This window comes from Anolis carolinensis, chromosome 6, assembly GCF_035594765.1.
Source record: "Anolis carolinensis isolate JA03-04 chromosome 6, rAnoCar3.1.pri, whole genome shotgun sequence".
Classification (NCBI taxonomy): Eukaryota; Metazoa; Chordata; class Lepidosauria; order Squamata; family Dactyloidae; genus Anolis; species Anolis carolinensis.
The window spans coordinates 15800150-15818780 of NC_085846.1; the positions used below are offsets into that span (position 1 = coordinate 15800150).

General features: G+C 43.6%; 1 protein-coding gene across 2 annotated transcripts in view; it reads left to right on the forward strand.

Annotated features, from left to right (window-relative positions):
* The window catches only part of lmtk3 (lemur tyrosine kinase 3), a 36609-nt gene extending 18087 nt beyond the window's left edge, over positions 1–18522 (forward strand). For both annotated transcript variants that reach the window (XM_003225859.4, XM_016996498.2), the window contains exons 11-15: positions 1723–4214; positions 5841–6211; positions 7193–7304; positions 10146–10409; positions 14710–18522. In XM_003225859.4, the coding sequence (XP_003225907.1) occupies positions 1723–4214; positions 5841–6211; positions 7193–7304; positions 10146–10409; positions 14710–14726 (3256 nt within the window). In that variant the 3' untranslated portion in view covers positions 14727–18522. The remainder of the gene's footprint in view (positions 1–1722; positions 4215–5840; positions 6212–7192; positions 7305–10145; positions 10410–14709) is intronic.
* The last annotated feature ends 109 nt before the right edge of the window (positions 18523–18631 follow it).

An 18631-nucleotide genomic window follows, 5' to 3' on the forward strand; every position in this document is an offset into this window, starting at 1 on the left:
TGTAGTTCTTAATTTGTATATTACTCTTTCCATTGCTGTATATTTCTTCCATAGTAAAGGTGAAGGTAATTTGTGCTCATCTGCATTTCTAAGCCAAAGATCCGTCATCTGTAGACACCTCCAAGGTCATGTGGCGAGCATGAGTGCATAAAGTGTTCTTCCTTACTTGCTCTTTAAACCTTTCCTGAACACTACGGTTTTTCTGGATATTAACCCTAAAGGGATTGCATTGTGAATGCATCATTGTGCTGCTTGCTCTAAACAAACAAACAAAAATAATTTTACACTATGTATGCTGAGGAAAAGAGAATGATACCCTTGGAAATGCCAATACTCTCCCAGCCCAATCAACAGAAGAAGTCTGGGTTTCCTTGATGGAGATACTTGAAGGATCCTCATAGAATGAACAGTGACACAACACCCATACCTCTCCAACAGTGTCTCTATGTTGTTTTCTAAATCATAGTAGTATAGTCACTAATGGACATTGTACATCACTGGCAAGGCTATGACATTGTATGATAAGTTCCATTTAAAGATAGGGCTGAGTGCATTTGCAGTATAGGAAGTGTTGAGTGCTAAGCTCCTAAAACCCTAACAGTTAGTGTAGACAGTTCCTACCACATTGGTTTGACTCAGTAAGGCAGCTTTCTATGTGGGAAACCTTTGGCCTTCCAGATGTTTTTGGACTACAGTTTTCATCATCCCTAACCAACAGAGAGTAATCAGGGATGTTGGTCTTCAGCAACATCTGATTGTCTAAACTTTGTGCTGGTCATGGACTGTAATAAAGAAAGATATATATAAGACTATCTAAAGCAGGCATCCTCAAATTGCAGCCCTCCAGCTGTTTAGGCCCCCAACACCCAGAATTCCTGGCCATTGAACAAGCTGACAAGGACTTCTGGGAGATGGAGGCCAAAACAGCTGGAGGGCCATAGTTTGAGGATGCCTGCTTTAGACAGTCTGTATATATCTTTCTTTATTTAGGGTCCATGACCAGCACAAAGCTCAGACAGTCAGATGTTGCTGAAGACCAACATCCCTGGTCACTGTCTGTTGGTTAGGAATGATGAGAACTGCAGTGGTTCTCAACCTGGGCTCCTAGATCTTTTGGCCTTCAACTCCCAGAAATCCTAACAGCTGGTAAACTGACTGGCATTTCTGGGAGTTGTAGGTCAAAAACATCTGGGGACCCCAGGGTGAGAACCACTGGTCTGTAGGTTGCCCATCCCTGCTTTGCAATAGTTCTCATACTCCTCAAAATTATTTGCATTTCAAGTTACCTTATCCTTTACCTATTTTGCTCTCTTGATGTGGCAGCCATTATATCTCTGATCTGGCCATTATCTGTTCATTCTTCTGGCTTGCCGTTGAGACCTCTGGGCCACTTTTGCAACTACTCTGCTTAATTTATTTTCCTCCTATTTTTTCCATAGTTGTAGTAGACAAGCTTTGTCTGTTTTGCTTCTCTTTTTCTATCTCTGACTATTCAGCAATGTGTTTCTAACTGTTCTTCTGTTCCCACGGTTCTTTTTGTGATTCCAACTTTTGTTATTATTTTTTTTCAAAAAACAAACAAACCAAACCCTCCTTGTTTCTTGCCCTCTACCTGTAATGTTTCTTTCAGGCTATTTCCCCAACTGGATTTCCCCCTACTCCTTTTTCTGCCTGTTTTTCCGACTGTTCCTCTATCCTTCTTCCATCCCTGCCCCACTCCAGGTATGAGGTAATGCAGTCCTGCTGGCTCCCAGCGTCTCACCGCCCAACTATGGAAGAGCTACATTTGCAGGTGAGCTACCTGTTGAATGAGCGCTCCAACGCTCAAGCAGAGGAGAGCTTTGAGTGGCGTTGGAGTGCACTGAAGCCAAAGCGCTCCTCTTCACCACCAGCAGCCTCCTCTTCCTCAGCACGTCACCGCCGTTCATCAGAAGAGATCTCCGCTTACCCGCTATTGGATGGGTTCCATGGCGGCGACATGGATGATATTCTGACCGTGACTGAAAGCAGTGGGGGGCTGAACTTTGAGTATATGTGGGAAAAGGCCCGCCTGGGAAGATGGAAGGGCCCTGCCTCGGCTCCTCCTGAGTACCCCTCCAGCAATGGCGGCCTAGCTGTACCAGGCAGCAATCCTTTCTACGAACAGGCCTCACAGCGTGGACACAGCCTGGAAACCCCTAGTGTTGTGCCCGTAATCAGTGCCCGCAGTCCTTCGGTCAGCAGTGAGTATTACATCCGCTTGGAGGACCATGGCAGTGGGGAGGGGCCAGTCTGCGCTCCCAGTCCTGGCTCACCGCCCCAGCCCCTCTTCCCCTCAGATTGGGACTGCCCTGGTGCTTCCTATCGCCCACAGGAGCAGCCCACCAGCAATCCCTTCCTGCCCAGTAGTGGTGGGGACAGCAACCCCTTCCGTGCAGACAGCGAGATCCAAGAGACATCATTGACAGAGACTCCCACGACGGGAGGGGAATCGTTCCTCGCTGAGTCCCTGCTCACAGTATACCGTGAATTGGAGGACCAGCAGCGTAGCTGGGATGCTGAGATGATGGAAGAACGAGGAGCAGGGGAGACATTGGCTGGGGACCCATCAGAGTTCCAGGGATCCCCCTCATGGGAACAGGAGCCCTCGCTGATGGAGGACCAGAGTTCTGGCAGCAGCACAGATGGTGGCGGGAGCAGCATTGGGGGTGGGCGGCGCAATCTCTTGCCATGCCCACTCTGCACTCGGGTGCGTTGCACATGTGCCATTCCTAGGGGGGATGTGGTGAGTGGCTGGAGCAACCATGGCCCACCCTTGCAACGCCCTCACCGTGACAGTTACGGCACTGAGGATGACTCCTCACTGAAAGTGGAGCGGGGTTCCCTCTCTGAGTGTCCTATGCTGCCCCCAAGGGACTGTGATGGGGAAGGAGAGGCGCACAGCGAATTTTTTGACCCACTCATGGGCACCGTTGTGAAGACGTATGAACTTCAAGATTACCCAAAGCAGAGAGGAGGAGGCAGCACACGGATTGCCCCAGGTTCACCCTTCCCAGCCATGTCTTCTGGCTGCTGCAATGTGATTGTTCCAGTAGAGATACCCCCATTGTCTACTCTAGCTGAGAGTAATGATGAGGAGACTATTGCAATCCTCCCGGATGTTATTGATGGGTTTTCCACGGGCCCTGTAACCTTAACCCTCTCCCCAGCAGCACCAGACCGACAAAGAGGAACCCTAGATTCTGTAGATTCCTTGGACATTCCTTCTAACACCAGTTCGTCAGATGTCTGCAGCCCTGCATCACATTATTCCTCTCCTGGGCAAAAATTTGGGGACAGTGGCTATGAAACAGAGAACACTTTCTCTCCTGAGTTCATCTTCAAAGAGGATCCTCCACCACTAGCACCACCAGAAGAAGAGGAGGAAACAGAGGGAGATGAAGATTCAGGCAAACTCCCAACAACATCCATCTCTCAATCCACTAGTGACCTTACCTTGTCTGTGAGTGAAGAAGGGGTGGAGCTGGAGGAAGAGGTAGGGAGGAGTTTGGGACCTACGACACCACACCGTGACTCTGCCTACTTCTCTGACGGAGAGGCAGAATCCCTTGAGGTCCTGGCTCCTCCTGCCCCTGCTGCTGGGAGTGAGGAGGGAAAGTCCATAGAGAAGACAACTCTGGATGGAGGCTTTGTCGTCCAGGTATGCAAGGAACAGCTCTTGGTTACACTGCATGAAAATGTCACACGCAACCTACTCTGCAGTCAGAAGAAGCCAGTGCCGGGGTTTCGTCCGGTTGCCCCTTTGAAGGACCAGGCCATCCTTCGTCTGTGGCCCCTAGAACCTGAAGAGGGGCAGGAAGAGACAGAGGAAGAGGAAGAAGTGGAGGAGGAGGACAAGAAAAATCACAAGAAGGATGTCACTGATTCCCAGCAGCCAGAAATCATGGAAGATAAGGAGAAGGAAGAGGTGGTGGAGGAAGAGGAGGTAGACATGGAGAATAAGGAGAAACATCAAGAAGAGGTTAATGGAGAGCTTGAGGGGATAAAACCTGGATGTGAGGAAGAGGAGAGAAAAGAAAAGGAGAAGCCTAGCCAGATAGAGATTCAAAGTGTAGCAGGATCCAGTGTGGTTGAACTCCCAGATGTCCATAAAGACAGCTCTGTAGCAACTGAGCAGCCCCCAAAGGAGCAGGAGCCTGGACTCCCAGGGAATCAAGCTGGGGAAGATATCAAAGGTAATGATCTCATCTGTGGCTGGAGTGAGATGGGATGTTCACAAAACAATAGAGGGAAGACTAGTACAGTAGAGTCTCACTTATCCAAGCTAAATGGGCCGACAGAAGCTTGGATAAGCGAATATCTTGGATAATAAGGAGGGATTAAGGAAAAGCCTATTAAACATCAAATTAGGTTATGATTTTACAAATTAAGCACCAAAACATCATGTTATACAACAAATTTGACAGAAAAAGTAGTTCAATACGCAGTAATGTTATGTTGTAATTACTGTATTTACAAATTTAGCACCAAAATATCACGATATATTGAAAACATTGACTACAAAAATGGCTTGGATAATCCAGAAGCTTGGATAAGCGAGGCTTGGATAAGTGAGACTACAGTACTACCATTACAAGGCAGGGTGAGGTGTTTGCCTCTTGTTAGTCCATTTGTAAGTGGATCTTGGGGGAACGTGATCTTGTCTTTCTCCTTGGGCACCAAAACATCTTGGGTGGGTGTGAATGGGAAAGACAAACCTGGATGTGCCATTGGTCTGAATGATGAAGTCACTACAAGCCATAGGGTACCATGAATGGTAAATTCACAGTCCCACCTGTTCTGGTCAGACCACAGGTTACTCTCCTGATCCCCACAACTCCAGAAAGCTACTAATGCCTCTTCCAGAAAGAAGTACGTACAGTGGCTAAGCTAGACCACTGAGAATAGAAAGATACTAACATTTTCCCACCAAATAAAAAGAAGCAATTGGCTACACCACACCAAGTAGGAGGCAGGAGGCTTCATTGTGTGCTCTATGTTGCCAACATATAAAGGCATTAAGGAAAATGTTGGGTCTGTTTTAGACCGGGCCACTGGCATTGCAGAGGTGGGGGCATCACTTTCTCCTGCTTTTGGGGCAGAAGGCTGTTACGATATCTTCTTACATGGGACAATGTGAGCTACATACAGGGAGCATCAGGGACCATAGACCTATTTTCAAGGTGTGTGGGGACATTGACAAGCAGGTTGTTAATTTTGTATACTTTTAGATATTTACAGGTGAGGGAAAAATACTTTCTCCATCCATTACTACTGAAACAGCTTTCTATGTGAGAATTCTTGCAAGCTCAACGGGTTCTTAGAACCGCCTCCATGTTTCCAGTGTAGCTTAATCCCAACTAAGTATGCACATGAGAGATTGTAGATAGCTTTTGGTAATCAGGAAACGGCTCGGTAGCAATAGCTATCTAGAGCTTGATCATTTAGTACAATCCTGACGATATTCCTGATGAAGGTCAGCTAATAGAAGTCTTGTTAATCCACTTTTGCCAGATCATTTCACGTGGGAATGGTTTTAATAGGAACTAAAAGAAATACAGAATAGGATGATGAACTGCTTTGAGATATAAGAGCTGAGAGGGTTCAGAAGAAATATGTGGTGAACTACCAGTTGTAGGATGCAGAGATATGTTTGGGCAAAAATAGTAGGAAGATATTCTTAGTGAAATAATTTTCTCTCTGTCTTTCGTCTCAACCCCTCCTTCCCTGCCTTATTTCTGCTCTGCTTTGAACTCTGCTCTTCAATCCATCCCTCCTCTTGCCTCCTGGCCCCTCCTCACCTCTGACCCTTGCCCCTCCAGTCAAGCTGTCCCGCTTGTCCCTGTCGCTGCCCCCTCTGGCCTTGCAGGCTTTCCCTCCACCTGGAGGAGGAAGGAAAGGGCCATTTTGGGAAGGAGCGGCTTTGGGGGAGGGCCCCGTGCTGGGTGGGAGAGAAGCTGCCATGGCGGCAGAGGATGAGGAGGACGATGATGCTGAGGAGGATGAGGAAGGAGGCCTGGCTGGAAGTGGCGGGAGGGGTGTCCCCATTGTGGTGAGCGAAAGCGACGATGCCCACAACTTGCGTGGTCTCCTCAAGTCCCCGCGCTCAGCAGAAGAGGCAGCTGCTGAGCTGGACCGCAAGCGAAAGATGGTCTCCTTCTTTGACGATGTCACCGTCTACCTCTTTGACCAGGTGAGGAGGACCAGCATTGAGGGTTCATAACATGAGTTGTGGTGGGACGAGGGGCTTCTTTCAGGACTCTAAGGGTTCATACACGAGACAGAATTATGATGCTATTATTCCACAAAGTGCCATGGTTCCATCCTATGGAATCCTGGAATTGGCAGTTCAGGGAACAGCATTTAGAATTTTCAGCAAGAAAACCTCACTGACATACAAATGCCAGGATTTCGTGAAACAGCCATGGCAGTTGAAAGTGGAATCACAGTGCATGGGTCCTAATCCAGCTATCTAGTCTGTCTTTCTCTCAGCTATCCTGATGCCATTTCTTTGTCTTATCCTTTGCATATTTGGGTTGCATCCCTACCCAGCCTTCTGCACTGGCTTCCTGGCTTGTCCACTTGCCCACACAGCTCCTATTTCTCCCGGATCTTAATCTGACCTTTCAGTTCCCTTCACATAAATTCTTGATTGAGTCCTATGGGTAGTGGTTTACTCCTAGAGATGTTTTAAGGAGTCTGTGACCATTATGTGGTATTAGAAAATAGTTTTTTATCGTGTCAGAAATGACTTAAGAACATACTGCAAGTGACTTCTGGTGTGAGAGAATTGGCCGTCTACAGAGATGTTGCCCAGGGGACACCCGGATGTGTTAGCTGGGAGGCTTCTTTCAAGCTAGAACTGACAGATGGGAATTCACCCCATCTCACGGATTCAAACTGGCAACCTTCAGGTTAACAACCTAGCCTTCAGGTCAGCTGTTCAGCTGGCACAAGGGTTTAACCCATTGCACCACCTCAGCTCCATTAGAAAATAGTGGAAATGATGGAGAGATATCAAAATAGGTGGCAGCCAGCACCAACCTTTAAGCAGGAACAAGCAGCAAAGTAAGAGTAGAAGTCTGTGTGCATGGAAAGGGAGGGGTTCACATCGAAGTACAAGAAGAGGAGGGTGTTGGATTCTTTATGTCATTTTTGTCCATTCTGTCTGTAGGAAACACCAACCAACGAGCTGAGTTCACAGGGAGCACCGGATGGTGATGCCCCTTCTCCTGGCTCAACGTTAGAACCAGGACTTGATCCCTTTCCCGCAGCCGATGGCTTCAGTGAGTCTTGGGCAAAGATCAAGCTTCTATCTTGGCTAGTCTTGGGAGGACTGTGTGGGGAATGGGCCAATCCAGCAGAGAAGAAGTTTTGTGTGTGGTGGTTTGTCAATGTTAAATGAGTCGAGCAGATTGTTAGACCACAGCAGGCATCACATTCTGGGATTCAGAGAAAACAGGGCATGACTTGGCACAGAGAGAGGGATATAGTCCCTACAAGAGGCAAATGTGAGTTCCAGAAAGGACCAGGATCAGGAGCATCAGTAAGGTCTTTGATTAGGTAAAAGATCAAGTTCAAAAATAAGCAAATGGAGATAAGAAGATCCAAGGACAGGAGCATCCCAACCAGGCTGGGGGGCTGAGTGCTGCAGCAAAAGCAATGTTTGACTAAGAATCAGGAGCAGACACAAAATCAAGATAAGGTAGAAGTTATGATCTGAGGCATCAGTCAAGGACAGAAAGAAGATCATTCTGCTACTGATTATTTGCTCAAACTGAGGTTCAGGCCTTCATAGAGCTAATCTCAGATAGAGCAGAGCTGCTGAATAGGTTGCAAAGTCAAGACTTCTGCAAATCAATGTCTTTGTGCTTGTTAGGCTAACAACTGAATTCAAACCTAGGAAATGAACAGGAAGTAAGCCTCAGCTGTCCAGCACTGGAACAAACACTCTTTTTGAATTGATTTAAGAATGATGGGACTCCTTAATCACTGTCTGACTGTCTGTGCTCAGATAAGACTCCTCATTTGCATCTCTTCATGTATTACTGCATTGAATTTGCTTTCTTCATTGAGAGAGTATTACCAGATTAGTGATTCATGCAGACAATTGACTGTTACTGTTTTGTATTTTTAAAAGCAAACTTGTTACAATTATAGGCGTGAATGAAGTGTGCCTTCTGGTTCGTATTTAGGAATGAACATACTCCAGCTTTGGAAAATATTGCATGTTGGGTGCAATTTAATTTTCTGAAATAATTTATTTTTAGTATATAAACTCTTCATTGTGTTTTGTTGTTTGGAGGCTCATAATCTAAAATTGTCACATTTGATAAAGCAGATGGTGGCACAGATTCTCCCTTGTTATTAAAAATGGATCCAGGGCTGCTTTGTGCTGTAGCGATGAAACACACACATGCCCAGAAAAAGAGAGAGAGAATCCACATCTGATTTTTATTTCCTTCCATTAAATCCCCTACCTTTTGGACATTTGAACTATAAATAGACTCTGAGAAGTCATAAAAATGATACAGAAGCAAATGCAATGTATTTCATTAAATCATTAAAACAGTTGCATGAGAGAAGTTCATAAAACAACTGGATTGATTTAAAAACACATTGCTGTAAGAAGTGAGAATAGATTTAAAGGTACAGCATTCCTAATATTGCATGTCTGTTGTGTGAAGTTGTCAGCTGGATGAAAGATACCAGAAGCTACAGAAAATCAACAGTATTGGTATTCCAAAATTAATAATAGAAGTTCTCCTGGTTTAGATTGGTACTTGGAAGCAAATGTAGGCTGCAGTGAACCTGGGAGTACGGAAATAAACAAATGGATAATGTTTCCCCCATTTGAAACTGGGTTTGATTATTTGGTATGAGTTTGTTGGTGGTCCACATGTATCCATACAGACTAGTGCAGTGATGGCCAACCTATGACACGTGTGTCAGCACTGACACGCCTAGCCATTTTTGCTGACACGCTGCCGCATGCAGATTGATTGGATGACTATGTCTTTTGTGGCTAAATTTGGTGTGATTTGGTCCAGTGGTTTTGTTGTTTACTCCATGGGAATATATATATAAAAATCATTCAATTATTATTCTATTATTATTGTAGTAGTATATTATATTATTACCATTATATTCTTATTATATTATTCATTATTCATGACTACATTGAAACTAGAATAGAGAGAAATCAGCGTGGATACTGCAAGAGGTACAATAGATTGTTGTACATGGAAATAATGGTAGTAAATAGTTTTTGATTTATTAAATACAGTTATATATTACAATTATACATTTTTGTTATTTAAACTATACATATTGCGAAATTATGTTTTTTTTCTCGAAGTGACACACCACCCAAGTCATGCTAGGTTTTTTGGTGAATTTTGACACACCAAGCGCAAAAGCTTGCCCATCATTGGACTAGTGTAAAACACTCTGCTAAAAGACTCTTGATGTGTTTTTCCACTTCTAACATGAAGTATTTTCTCAGTACTAGCTTGATCTTTCACCTGTAATAATGGTGCAGATTAATTAATCCCCCTACCTCTCTGCGGTCTCATCTACACTGACTATTTAATGCAGTTTGAAACTAGCTTCAGATGGTAGCAGGCAGACAACAAACTCCCACAGAAGCATACAAAAGAAAGCCCTTAATGCGCATCAGTGCTCTGTGGTTTGTGTCATTACCATCTGGGCCTCAAAATCATTTCAGGTTTTCCTGTTTAATCCCCTATACAGCAAAATCCCTTTCTTCAATTCTGGATTAAAACTGCTTTACATGGTCAGTGTAGATAAGGCCTCAGATGCTTTACGCACCATTTACAATGGTTTCTCTCTCTCACCCCTCTCCTTTGTCCTCATAGCAACCATGTTGCATAGGCTAAGCAGAAGGAGATAGTGATTGTTTCAGGGATACCAGGTGAATGTAATGGATAACTGATGACTTTACACAAACTTGGATTTTTTAAAAGCCATGCAGTCGAGTTCCCTAGACAGTACAGATTTGAGCCTAGATTGACTTATTTCTAGATGCATGTTGTAACCATGACATCACATTGGCTTTCAGTCTAGCTGTCCTTTTTCCTCCTTCCTATTCTTCTTTTTCCATACAGGTGGCAGTTTCGAATGGGACGATGATTTCCCCCTGATGGCTCAGAATCCCTCGTATGTCTCCATGGTGTCGGACCCCAGCACAGTCAAGCCCTCCCTCCCAGCCATGTCTTCGCCGGTGCCCCTGGCCCCTGCCTTGCTGCCCTCAGCCAAGAGGACCGAGTCTGGCCTTGTCGATGCCCTGAGGTTCTCCCGCTTCACCGTCTCTCCTGCCCTGGAGCCACATCTTTCTCCCTCTTGTGACACTGAACTAGGACCTACAGCCAGTAAGTGGGGTGTTTGTTGCGTTGTATCAGCATTTTGTCATGGCTCCACCACCTCAAAGAATCCTGGGATTTGTGGTTTGTTCAGGTGCTTAGGATTCTCCACTTTTGTGCTCTAGTGCAATGCTTCTCCATCTTTGATCTCCCTGAGATTGGCCAAGCTGCTTCTGCTTCTCAAAGGATCACCCTTTGAGAACCACTGCTCTTGTGCACCTTCCACAGAATAAGGTTCTGAATGTACTAAGAGAAGAAAGAGATTCATGACTATGCCACTTTCTTTTTCTAGCGTGGACTGCCATCTTCAACCTTCTGCCCTCCAGATGTGTTGGATTACTTTACTCACAATCTCCACTTAATATGTCCAATGACATAATTGGATGGAACGATTAGATTTATAGTCCAAGATACTGAGGAATGTTTTCAGTTGAGGTTTTTTCTTGTGCAATCACTTGATCTCATTCCACACGTTTTATGAGCAATCCATTGTCTTCCATTTGTAGCTTTTTCTCTCTTTTAAAAAATTCCTTTTATGTACAAAAGTCTTTTCAAGTGGGAAAGGTGGGAAATTTGCACAGTGTCCTTTGATGGGTAGGGCTTGGAGATGTCTATACAAAGCCATGATGAAATACAGACGTCTTTTCAGCTGACATGCAGGATTTTTAAGAATATAAATAGCACCATGAAGGTGTTGCATTGATAATAACATTAATCTTAGAAGATGTGAAGGAGAAAATTAAGGGCTCAGCAAGGAGGGAAAAATGTCTTTGGGAGTATTGAGAGTATAGTTTTGGTTGTAAGGTAAAAGTAAAGGTTTTCCCCTGACATTAAGTCTAGTCATGTCTGACTCTCAGGGTTGGTGCTCATCTCCATTTCTAAGCCAAAGAGCCTGCGTTGTCTGTAGACATCTCCAAGGTCATGTGGCCAGCATGACTGTATGAAGTGCCGTTACCTTCCCACCAGAGCGGTACCTATTGATCTACTCACATTTGCATGTTTTCGTACTGCTAGGTTGGCAGAAGCTAGGGCTAACAGCAGGAGCTCATCCTGCTCCCTGGATTTGAACCACCGACCTTTCGGTCAGCAAGTTCAGCAGCTCAGTGGTTTAACCCACTGCGCTATCATGCGCTCCCAGTTTTGATTGTACCTGCCCACTTTCAAGGGTTTCCATTTGGTTTCTCATGAAAACGCCTCAGTTTTCCCTCCTCCCTCCCTCCCTTATAGCCTTCCTTTCCCAGAGATCAAATGCCGTTTCTAAACTCATACAACATTTTAGAAATCGATTTTCACCAATTCCCACTGAGCCTTTCTATTATCACTATTCAGGAGTCATAGTCAAAGTGCTAAAGTGCTTTAGCAAGATTACACTTGTTAAACATTAGGATCCTTTTATTTTGGTTTTAAAAATTCCTTTCCCTTCATCTAAGCTCTGTTAAATCTGTGACCTGGAAATAATACCCGAGTTTGCAATCCATAGTTGCAAAACTATCTGTAGTTACTTCAATCCCACTCCTGTTTGAACACACAACACTTTTTGAAGTGAAAGCCTAGGTCTGGAAAGCATGGGATCACCATTTTAATGTTCAGTGTATGTATGTGGATAGCTACACATTCAAATGGCTGAACGTTTGGTACTTCTGAAATGGACACAGTTCTTTCAGAACTAATATTCAGTTATGTAGGTATAAGAATTGGGCAAAATTCATGGCAGGAAGGATCCCAAAGAGGTTTCTCTAGGCATCTATGTCTAGCAAGTATAGTATTGGCCTTTTAAAAAGTTCATTGTATGTATGTGTGCTGATTTCTGCATATTCGACTATCCAAAGAATGCCTCTGTTTAAGAAGCCTTCAGTTATTTGAATATGCAATCTGAGTTAGGCTTATAACTGCTTTTTTAATGGGGTTAAACTTGGATAGGATTCTTAGCCCTAGAATTGGGATATAGCCCTAATGTGGATTCAGTCTGTGTTTTCTGGCAGCAACCATCTTAATTTCTTCTTGAATAATCACAGCCAAGCAGAGACATATTTCATTTTGGAGAACACTATATTAATGTACACTGACCTGGAAAGAGGGGATAAAAAGTCTTTGGTAAGGCCGAAGTTCCAAGAACATACTTTGGTTCAGAGATCATGTAGATCTCTGAACTAAAACTGGATTGTATAGGAACAAAATCTGAGACTTTTTTTCTTGTTTGAAAGGTTCTTAAATTAATCTTTCCTTTCCATTGTTGAGAGGAAATGCATTCCTCTGGACAATGGAGTTTGTGTTTACATTGGGCTGAAATCCCCACTCTTCGGCACTTTCCAACATTGTCTTAAGCTTATTTCAGTTGTACTTAGGGAGTACTTTGCTTGCTCAGTATGGTTCCTCCAGCTCCAGTATTTCCTTGGCCTGTAAGCTAGAGAGTGTTTGCTGTGAGCCTTTATTTATTCACTTTGCCAGGAAGATCCAAATTTAAATTCAGAGCTCTTGCATTTTAAAATAAGCCTTTTGTGTCTGTTTTATGGATAGTTTTGAATGCTTTTAATTTGTTCTGGTTTGATCATTCTGCAAGCAATTTTGACTCCCAATACTGAGAAATGGTCAGAATATAAATGCATATAATAAAAAATTAATATAACCTAAAGCAATTACACTAAACAGACGCTCTCTATATATTTGTTTGTGAAGTATTGTCATTCTGGCTCACATAACTGGTTCTCCCCAGCTAGATTTTCTGCCCGCAGTGTCTATGACCCTGGAGAGAGCAGGTAGATCCATGAACTTCTGGCTACAACTCCTTAAAAGAGTGTTCATGGATTCTGACTAATCAGATCCCTCTGGTCAGTTTTGTCAGGCACTATGCCAGGTTTGAGGTATGACTTCCATTATAATGGAAAGTCTACGCATTATCTTCCTTCTAGCATCTCAGCATCAAGAGCTCAGCCAAAAATAGTTTAGAGCAAGGAAATATTCCTTCAAGACTTCTGCAGGAAAAATAAGCGACTCTCACTCAAAATTTCTATGCCTCCTGTCAATGTGACAATTAGGTTATCCTTCCCACAGTTGAAATTATTCAGGTTTGTCCAAAAAACTAATAATACCATATTTCTTCAATTCTAAGACTTACGTTTTCCCTATATCCACATCTCTAAAAATGGAGTGCGTCTTAGACTCATAGGTGTATCTTATGTATTTTTGTTGGTGGGGATGGTACTGCAATTACGGCGCGTATTACAATCAGTAGCATCTTACAATAGAAGAAATTTGGTAATTGGAATCTTAAATGGAGAGATTCTTTAACCATCATACACAGCTGAATCATCAATTTGTTTATTTATTTGTATCCTGTCCTTCTCACCCCTGGGGCGGGACTCAGGGCAGCTTCACAACCGGTAGTCATTAGATGCCAAAAACAAACATCTATGGCAGGCATCCTCAGAGGTTGTGAAGTATATGGAGAAACGAGGCAGGGAAGGTTCATGTAGCTATGGAAGGTCCTGGGTAGGGAAAAAAACCTTGTCTGTTGGAGTCTACCATAGCCCATGCAGCTGTGGACAAGACAACATAGGGACCAGCAAACACAGCACCCAAACACGAGTCAAAGAACATGAAAGGCACTGCAGACTAACTAAACCAGAGAAGTCAGTCATAGCAGAGCACTTAATGAACCAACCTGGACACAATATATTATTTAAGAACACAGAGATGCTGAACCACTTCAACATTTCTGTCAGACTACACAGAGAAGCCATTGAAATCAACAAGCATGTGGACAATTTCAACAGAAAGTGGGAAACCATGAAAATGAACAAAATCTGGCTACCAGTATTAAAAAAACTCCAAAATCAGAACAGTAAATAAGGAGCAACACTCTGAAAACAGAAGAATTCCAGACATGAGTCAATCAGGGGCAGCTAACGACTCTGACCAAAGGATTCCCACAGGCCAGGATGCGAAGCTTGTAAGGCTATTTAATGCTAATCAAGGTGATTAATTACAACATTCACACTGGCTTCCAACAGACAAGGTTCTTTTCCCCACCTAGGACCTTCCACAGCTATATAAACCTTCCCTGCCTAGTTTCTCCATGTACCTCACAACCTCTGAGGATGCCTGCCATAGATGTGGGCGAAACACCAGGAAAGAATACTTCTGGAACATGGCCATACAGCCCGGAAAACACACAACAACCCCATTTCGAATTGTGCTTGGTAGCCGACTGTGTTTTAAAGCAATGAATAAATAAATAACATGTAACAAAGCCTAAAATAGAACATGCCCCTTAACTGAATTGAACATCATTTCTCTTTTTTCCTTGCAGACCCAATAGAGAACTGAGACAAAGTCGAAAGTGGACAACTCCACTGCCTGTCGCCTCAATGTTCAGGGATGCTGCCCAATCAACCGGTTGACATACCGGTGCCAAGATGCCGCACCGATTTCTGTGGTGAATGGACAGACACACATGCGTTTGTGCGTGCGTACATTTGTGTTCATGGTATGGAAGCCATTGTTGCTAACTGGACCTTGCTTCCCGACGGACTTTTTTCCCTCCCTGTCTTTGCCCTTCCTCCTACGTTCCCACTTGGGAACGGCGGGCTGGAACCTTTTGTATGAACCTTTTGGGGCCACCAACTGATGAGGGAAACATCTCCTCAATTTTACAGGGGGGTCCTCACCCAGTACTGGCTTTTGAATGTATAACCCCTCTCCCTCTCCCAGCTTTCTTTCCTTTCTCTGATATGTCACAGCTAAGGGCCCTCTGTGCCAAACAGAGAGGGTCAGGGTCAGGGAATGCAGCCTCTAAGGACATACCGTTGACTTCTTGTGAGCCCTTTGCATCTCCCTGAATCTCATCAGCTGTACTCCTGGAATGTGGAACATGGCTGCCAATTTAAATCCCTTTTGTGCCAAATGGGACTGAATGGGGCTGGGAATCCTCCCCAATTAACCAGCATTAGGTGTATATATATACATATATATATATATAAAGAAAAGACCATTGATTTGACCTTGGGACAGAATTGCACTGGGAAGACAGAACAACCAAATCACACCCACTAGCTTGGAGTAACTGAGAGATTATTGGAACCAATGAAGTGAGTGCTGAGATTTGCTTGGATGGGAATGCTTTATCTGAAGCTACAAAATACCATTTTTCCAAACGTGATATGCATTAGTCAACATCTGTTAACTGATACATGAAGTGCCATGGGAAAGTTGGTCACATCACCAGCGTGTAGCAACCAAGTAATGGACACCCACTGGTTAATAATGTGAACAATGCCTTCCATATTGGCCTGGCTAATAGATGCATACTTGGAAAAGCATCCATGGTTCATAGCATTGATGGAGATTGGTTGGCTTTTTTGGAACTAGTTTGTCCTCACCATCCTAGTCCCTTAGTGGTTTATGTTGTGAGGGTAATGGAGGTTATTAGGGTACAGTTGAAATGAAGATGGTTTCCAGAGGTTGGTGTAGCCGCTGATCAATTGTGCCTAAAGAACCACATCAAGATGAATGGATTGTATTAGAAATGAGCTTGGGGATATTCAAAGCTTAAGGAATCAAATTGAGTTGTATTTTTTTTTTTGAAACCTAGAGGGATTGAATCTTGTCCATCCCTCCTCTCTGCTTGCAAGAGTTTGGATAAAGGAGCATTGGTGAGCGGGGATTACAGGGGTTAATTTGGGGAGAGGGGCAAATATATGCATGAACTTGCCTTCCAGCAAGGGGTGGGTGGGATGGGGATTAGACTTGATAACCAACCGAGCCCTTCCTGCATTGATTTCTGTAGAGAATATTCATCAGGCTACAACCAGTATGTTGCTGGTTTGTGTCGAACTTACAATAGTCACAGCCAGCTTTCATTATGAGGCTGGAGCCCCTGGATATAAACATTTATTACAAGGTCCATCTTCTTAGTAAGACAGGAATGATTTAAGGTGTTCTCTTACTCCACCCTAGCAGAAGAACAACTGTAGGTAGGTAAGAAAACAAAAAAACGAGATACCTCAACTGGTAGTTTCTACTTGCAACCTGTGAATGTTGCATGCATGTATTTGGTTTATGGCAAGGGTGAGAAAACTTTAGCTTTCTCGATTATTTGGACCCAAAAGATGATGCCCCACGCAGCACAGCTAACAACAAAGGATTGTGGGAGTTGTATTCCAGAAGACCTGGAGAGTCAGAGTTCTCCACTCCTCATTTAAGGCATAGTTTATGGGAGAAAGGACATCTTTTTTTTTTTTTGAGTTGCACTTTTTGGTTTTCAAAGCGAGCATCCACAGATAGGCCTATCCTTTATGTGTTCACTTTTGAGTTGGTGTAGACACAGCAAACATGATTTTGACAGGAGAGTGACAAAATGGTAGCTTTCTTGTAGGCAGAGGCAGTAGCTGCAGTTTGGAGTGGATTTGGTTAAAGAACTGGAACTCCACTGGCTTCTTTTGTCCTGTGACCTGCTATGAACCAGGTGCTGCAGTATAGACTTGTTTCTAGCTAGCTGAAATAGCTAAAAGGACCAGCAGAGTAGGCTGGCAAGTGTAAAATTAAATAAAACCCTTTAATGTGGCCTCCAGAGCCTCCCCCTCGAGAGTGCTGGGTCTTACTCCTGTAGATATGACTTTCTCAAGTCCACCAAGGCTTAGCTGCCTTCACTGCATCTATTATGTTGGTATGCTATGTTGAGAAACACTATGGCTGACCTAATAGAAAGAACTACCTGAGAGCAAAGAGCTGACAGCACTTATCCCTTGAACTCTTGAAGGTTGCTTCAGTGACTCCAGCAATGCCACAACCTAAAGGTGGCAAACCATATGGCTTTTGACACTGAAATGATAGAGTGGGCTATTCCAGCCCTGTTTTCAGTTGTCACACCACATGTGGCATCTGTCTGTGTATCCCCTAGGAGACCTGCTATCCACTGTGAGAATCCCTGGTTTAAGGGACAATGACTCTTATCTGAGGCATTCCTCCTTCCCTCAAATGACTTAAGAGTTCCGGCCACTACAGTTTGAAGACATTGGGCAGCTATTCTTGCCTTTCCTTCTGAGTGTGTGTTCTGCCTTTGGGATAGAGGCGGGAAAAGCCAGAAATGTTACAAAAAGCAGACATAAATACAGATCTTCGTAGTTAGTTCCAACAAGTGTAGATCTGTTGAATCCTTTATTTGAAGAGAAAGTCAATACAAAGATAAACACCTTGGATTCACTGGTTTTATTCTAGTAGGAGGTGACCAATAACACGTACCTTCCAGCATTTCATAGGTAAACACCAAGAAACATGTGGCTAAGCAACATTGTATGATGGTGAAGTTGGCAAAATTATTGAGGGAGAATAGACATGGTAAGAGCAGCTGCAGTAATTTTGTCTTTGCCTGAATTTACTGGGAAGAGCAGGATTCTGGCCCTACTAAGTTCCCTGGGTGAAAGCTAGTTTGTACTTTGAACTTAGTTTGCAGCAATTAAAATATGCTGGGGATGAAAAGGGAAAAAGGAGAAGAGATAAAGTGGGACATTATAAAAGCATCTGAAAAACTGAAATGGCAGAGGACTAGTTGAGAATATCTGTACCAAACTGGGACAGTTGAAATATATGGTAATAGTAGGATTCAGGTCATTATCATGTAGACCTTTCATAAAAATGCATGTTTGAAACAAGGCATCTGTGGGATAAATGCAAATAAAGAATTTGTGGGGATCTTTGGAAGATTGATCTGCCCATATGAAAAATGTAAAGAAAGAGAAAGGATGGGGAAGGGTAAATAATAATAAAAAGAAAGAAACGCACATTACAATTTATGTCTATATGGACAGAAAGGATTGAAAGTAAAACAGAGGTGAGTAGCTAGCTAAAAGGATAAGGACTGTGAATATTCCAGGAATCAGGAGAGGATGGGTGATTTAACCGGCTGGAAAGGACGCTTGGGGTGGGTTGGGGGTGGAGAATGGATGCGGGGTGTCTTGTGGGAACTGAGTGGTGAGAGATGTCATTATGGGATGGTTGTAGGGGTGGTGATACCTTTACTGGAAAGGTTGGGAACAAGTATGTAGGGATGGGGAGAGTATTTAAATTATCAAAACTTTAAAGTCTCAAAATTCTGCAATGATAATAAATTGTGCATATTTGCAAACCTTGAATCAATGTGCCTAATTTGCCCCCAGCAAAGCCTAGGGTTTCTCCAGATTTGGAAAATGGTCATGGAAAGGAGGAAATAGTGCATGGAAGAGTAAATACATTTT